The sequence below is a fragment of the Protopterus annectens genome, chromosome 2.part2 (assembly GCF_019279795.1).
Source record: "Protopterus annectens isolate FY-2018-M chromosome 2.part2, PAN1.0, whole genome shotgun sequence".
Classification (NCBI taxonomy): domain Eukaryota; kingdom Metazoa; phylum Chordata; order Ceratodontiformes; family Protopteridae; genus Protopterus; species Protopterus annectens.
In genome coordinates, this window is record NC_056730.1 from 104,072,066 (window position 1) to 104,078,065 (window position 6,000).

Here is a 6,000-nt window from a genome sequence, read left to right on the forward strand (position 1 = left end):
ACATGCATTATCAGTTCTCTGCACTGCCCTTTAGCTTATCTACTGCACCCAGGGTATTTACAAAATGCCTGGCTCCAGTAATTGCATTTTGCAGGCAAATAAATATTCAAATATATCCATACCTGGACGATTGTCTAATTCAGGCAGAAAACAAGGACATTCTTCTAAAACATCTGGTGTTTGTAAAAAAAAAATTCTAACTTGAATAAGGGTACACCATAAACGAAAAGAAATCACGACTGGTACCCTCTCAAAAAATTACATTCCTGGGTGCAAGCTTGAATACAACTGCCCAGATGGCTTTCCTTACGCCAGAAAAGCAAACTCATTTGGTGATTTACTTCAAACAGGTGGCCACAAAAATCCCTGGTATTTGCAAGACAAATACTGCAAGCCTTGGGGTTCATGGCCTCCTGCATTCTACTAATTCCATATGCAAGATTGCATATGAGGAAACGTCAGTGGTACTTAAAAAGTTTATGGAGTCAACATTGTCACAGCCTGGAAACAATGATTCCTGTCATACCTTGCCTGCAACTAGAGTTCCTATGGTGGGCAGAGGCCTGCCACCAAAACAAGGGACTGCCATTCACACCACCCCCTGCCGCCCAAACCCTAACTACAGACGCGTCAGACTATGCCTGGGGGGGGGGCTCATCTGGCAGGGAAGTGCATTCAGGGCAAATGGAGCCTAAATCAAATGCACCTTCATGTCAATCAAAAAGAAATGCTAGCTGTACAGAATGCTCTGACAGCTTTCAAGGACTACCTTCATCCAGGACAACTACTAGTAAAGGTGGACAGCACCACAGTTTTGTGGTACATAAACAAGCAGGGGGGTACACATTCCTACCCTCTCTGCAGACTAGCCATGGCATTGTGGAACACGGCCTTGAGCTACCAAGTACAACTACAAGCTCAATTCCTGCCAGGAAAGATGAATATTTTGGCAGACGAACTAAGCAAAAATCTCATGGACCCACACGAATGGAAACTGGAACCACGGATTTTCAACATGTTGACATGCAAATGGGGGAGTCCAGACATAGATCTTTTTGCCTCTCCCCTGAACTACCAGTTGGACAAATTTTGCACAAGAACTCCTCACAAAAAAGCCTGGAAAGTGGATGCTCTGTCCTTCAGCTGGGAAAACCTATCAGTCTATGCCTTTCCCCCCCTGCCTCTGTTCTCCAGAGTTCTATTAAAAGTCAAACAGGACAAACCAAAAATGATTTTGATTGCTCCAGACTGGTATCTCTAACACTGGTACCCACTCCTACGCAGTCTGTCACAAAATTCTCCATGGCAACTGCCTCAGACACCTTCCTTACTGGCTCAGCAGAACAACTAAATTCTGCACCCTCAGCTCCAAACATTGAATCTTGCAGCTTGGCTAATCAATTAAATTCTCCCTTAGCATCCCTCAGTAAACCTGTGATGGATGTCATTTTGGAGGCGAGAAGACCTAGTACTAGAAAATCTTAATTCTGATAAATGGAAAAGATTCTGTGCCTGGAATCAGTCTCAAGGGATGAGCACAGCAGTGCCCAATTTACCTCAGATTTTGCAATACTTAACTGAGATGCTTCACAAGGGCCAGTCCTTTTCTTCCGTAAAAATCCATGCCTCAGCCATTTCAGCTCATTACACACAGAACCACCCTTCTTCTCTCATCTTCTGCTAAAGCAGTATCTCAGAGAGGCCAAAAACTTGAGTCCACCCAGGAGAGCTCCAACCCCTGAAAACTTGAATCCACCCAGGAGATCTCCAACCCCTGCCTGGGACCTTAACTTTGTATTGGAGAAACTCACTCTTCCTCCTTTCGAGCCAGCTGCTACTGCAGACTTAAAATTCCTTTCCTGGAAAACAGCCTTCCTTTTAGCAATCACTTCAGCTAGAAGGATTTCTGAATTACAGGCCATTATGGCAGTGGAGCCTTTCATCATCTTTCATGCGGACAGGGTTTCACTCAGGACCAACCCATCCTTCATGCCTAAGGTGGTATTCAGTGTGGCTCTTCATCAGTCCATTTATTTACCAACTTTCTTTCCCAATCCACAGAACAAGGGGGAGCGAATTCTGCATTCATTGGATGTACACAGACAACTTAGATTTTACTTGGACAGGACTAAATCTCGAAGAAAATCTGAACAACTGCTGGTAGCATTTGCTGCAGGGACAGAGGGAAATGCTATTTCAAAGCAAACCATTTCAAAATAGATAAGCCATTGTATTCATTTCTGCTATAAGCACCATGGAAAACCTATCCCCCAGGGGATGTAGATGTTCGAGTGTATTCACTGTTGCAGTCCTGGTTACCCTCCTTCCAGCCCCCTGTTTTTTTCTCTTTCTATGCCTCTCCTTTCTTTTACTACACTTAAAAGCCTTTTTGGTGTGTTTGCTTTTGTTTGGAGGTATATATATTTTTGTGTTTTAAATTATTTATATATTTTGCTCCCCATTTGGGGGGCACCTGACATCTGGGGCAAGAAAAACTGATGTAATGGCGTCGGCTGCATGTTTTATACCCCTGACATCATGGAAGAAGGGACAGCAACCGACGCAGGACCCAAGACTTTGTTAATCAGGCCGACTGAGGGCAACCTGCCAGCAGATTACCATAACGTAATGACTGCAACAGTGAATACACTCGAACATCTACATTTATGGTAAGTGTACCCAACTGTACTTTTTGTAGGCTGAGGAAGACACTGAAATGTCATTGAGTACCCCTCCCTCCATGCCTGCTCAGTCACTCTGGAGGAAAACCCCCCAGCCCAATTGTCATTGCGTTCACTATTGATTTGTGCTACTTGGGGAGGGAGGGGGGAGGGTCTGTGCATTTTCCCTGACTTGCAGAGCATCACACGGGATCAGTAGGTTCTGGACATGGAAGGTGTTGACCATGGCTTATTACAAGTCAGGGAATTTTGCTTCTGTCTCCTCCTATTTCTAGTGGGTACAAATGACTTTATCTCATGCTAGACTTCAGTAAGCACATATGGAGTCTGGTTCTACGGGGGGGGGTCATGCCACTGCTGAAACTGAACACCTGTATTAGGGTTACTGGACATAGACACCTTCTGGAACTTCATTGTCTGGAGTCCTCATAGAGGGTTTGTTTGGTTTGCCCTAAGTGGGCACAATTTTTCTTACTGGTTCTGCACCCTGGACCTTTCTTTTGCATCCGTAGTTTTTATGAGATACTGGACATGGTCACTGAAACCTTGCAAGAGGATGAGCTTTATATGTTCCCTTTTGTGGAGAGCTGGCCCCTGGTAGCCCTTGTGAGGGATAGATACCCTCTTAGTATATCTGAATCAGGTACTTCTATGCTTTTGCAGTCCCTTAGATCTGATGGTAACACTCTCAGAAGTCCCACCCGATCTGATATTAGATTATTAGCATTTTCTGTTTGAGATGAGTTCTCCAGCATTAGTCATTCCTACCATTGGTGAGAGGACCTAGTAGTTTATAAGCTTGCCAGAGTGGGTTAGGAAACAGTAAAGGCTCCAGGCTTGTATCCACCTTACCTCATGGGCCACAGTCTTCATAAGCTTACAACACTTTTCAAGCTTAAAGGAAATACATTATTTTATCCTTTTTCCCTGTTATATTTTCCATATTCCAGTGTATCGACAATGCATAAAGCTGTTTTTGAATGTACACTAATTAATGTTTGTACTGTTTCTGTATTGGTTGTTTTGCGATCTTTGTGCTGATTATATTTTGACCAAGTTTGCATCTGGAACTGAAGTTTAATAACATGCAACTTGAATTGATCCTGCCTTTAAAAAGAAAAGTCTGATTATGAAATTGCTAAAACTGGGTATATGTTTGTTTTCCCTAGTCTTGTGGAAAGGAGCCAGTCTGCCCCGAAAATACCATTACAGCTGTCAGTGTTGTTGAACCAGACCCAGATGACAAGAGCAAGCTTGCAGAACAGGATGGAACCGTATTGTCACTGGAAGAAAACAGTGGCTCTGAAGATCACAGCAGTGGAATTGGTGGCTCTTCTTGCTCATCAACACCAAGGCAAAGTGTTTCAGATAGTGAAGAAGGTGAGTCGGCACAATCAACATCAAGCTCTGTTCAGTATTCAACTGTCGTGGCCAGCAGTTACCGTGGCCAGTTACCATCAGTACACGTGTTTGCAAGGTCTGAATCTACACAGCCACTTCTGGATTCAGAAGAAAGATCTGAAGACCTGCATAGTGAAAGAAGCATGGAAGGAAGTGATAACAGCCCACAAGGCCGTCATTATTTCAGACAAAATTGTTGCTCACATGAAGCCACTGTAGGCAGTTTACACAGTGCTGGACTGAACACTGTGTCACAGACAGTGTATGAAAACAGTTTGGTTGGATTGAACCATCTACAGATGTTGAGCCACAGCTCAGGTTCCTTGGAGTTCAGTCCAGCCATAAAAGAGAATGAAGAACTTGAGGCTACACCAGATAGCCTGCAGCAAAATAATGATGGACAAACTGTTGTAAGTCTTGATCTTCTGGGTCTTCAAAGAGCCAGAGAAAGTGGAGAACCCAAATCATACCTGCCACAAAGTGTAAAACAAAGTGGTTATATGCCACAGTAAAAAGATGTAGAACTGAGTTCTGTGCTGCCTGTTATTAACAAAATGACAGAAGCTAAGCTATATTTCATGTACATTTTGTAAAAGATTATAATAGGTCTTTATTTTCTTACTTGGCCACCCATCTTTTTTTTTTCCACCCTGCATTTCAAATATTCTCTGACATCGTAATGAAGATGTGGATCTAATTGCCCTGTTTTTCGATGCTTCAGTAAGGCTAGATCTGTTGTTGCTGCAGTAAGACCTTTCCACCTTAATGTACACAGCCAGTTTTTCTGTCATGCAGTCACCTTCCATAATTGACATTTCATGTAGTACATTTGCAGCATTGCTTTAATGTGAGAAGACACTCTAGCAGATTAATTGCATTTTAGGACAGAAGCTTTGTAAGTCATGCAGGTCTGCCGAAATGAGTGGATGCTTTTACAGAGCTTTTATTGAGGCATTTGCTGATTCTGCAGTAATGTGAAGAGTATACATCTCCATTTGCAGTGATCGTACAACCATTTTATAGTTCTTTCTGCATGTTATGTAATGGTTTTATGCTGGGAGTCCAAATTTCATTTCATCAGGCAGTCATTGAAGTGGCCAGATACTCTGCATTAAAGGTAAGAAATAAGCTGAAACTGGGCACTGTCATAGCAGAAAAATTGTCATTTAACCAACCAAGCCACAAGAAATGCTAACACAAACTTTTCTTTTTGCAAGTCAAGGCACTCTCCACCCTTTGTATCATTTCATCTTGGTTATTCTGACCCGAGATTACGCAAGCTTGTTGGAGAAATACTTGATTATTCACAGACATCAGATATCTCCTCTTTTTCCAATATTGTGTAACTTTTGAGTGAGAACATTTGTTTCAAGTCAGGGGAGTGGAATTTGCAGGGGACTTGCCTTCCTTCTGCAGTTTAGAACTGCTAAAGTGAGTGGATGCTAGGAATTATTTTCAGTATTGCCATTTGCTAGACTGTTAGCTTTCTTCTTTTACATTTTACTGTATATTTTATCCCATTTTCAGGAACTTTGGATTTGTGGAAATGTTTTAATATGTCAAAGTAGAACTGTTAAACTGTACTGTGTTCACCTGCCTCTGCTGTGTGCAGCATTTCATAGGTTCATAGGTTGGTACTAGGCTATCGGCCCTAGGGCCTATACAATCCTAGCCATAACAATTCCCTGGCTATTTCTTCTCACACTGTTTACTTCCCTGACCCCCTGTCTAGCAGGGCGACTGGCGTGATCCCTGGGGTGAATTTCCTTTCTCCCATCCAATCATCAAGGTTCCTTTTGAAGATGGCCAAAGAGGCGCTCTGCCTGACATGTATGGGCAGTCTGTTCCAGAGTCTGGGGAGTCTCTGGGTCAGGAACCTATCCCTTCAGCATGTTTTGTTTATTGTGTTGACAAGGTT

At 42.9% G+C, this 6,000-nt stretch overlaps 1 protein-coding gene across 1 annotated transcript in view; it reads left to right on the top strand.

Annotated features, from left to right (window-relative positions):
- The window catches only part of LOC122795556 (interleukin-6 receptor subunit beta-like), a 1,057,822-nt gene extending 1,052,027 nt beyond the window's left edge, over window positions 1-5,795 (top strand). Inside the window, exon 15 of the mRNA XM_044063785.1 lies at window positions 3,851-5,795. Within this exon, the coding sequence (XP_043919720.1) occupies window positions 3,851-4,594 (744 nt within the window). The 3' untranslated portion in view covers window positions 4,595-5,795. The remainder of the gene's footprint in view (window positions 1-3,850) is intronic.
- The last annotated feature ends 205 nt before the right edge of the window (window positions 5,796-6,000 follow it).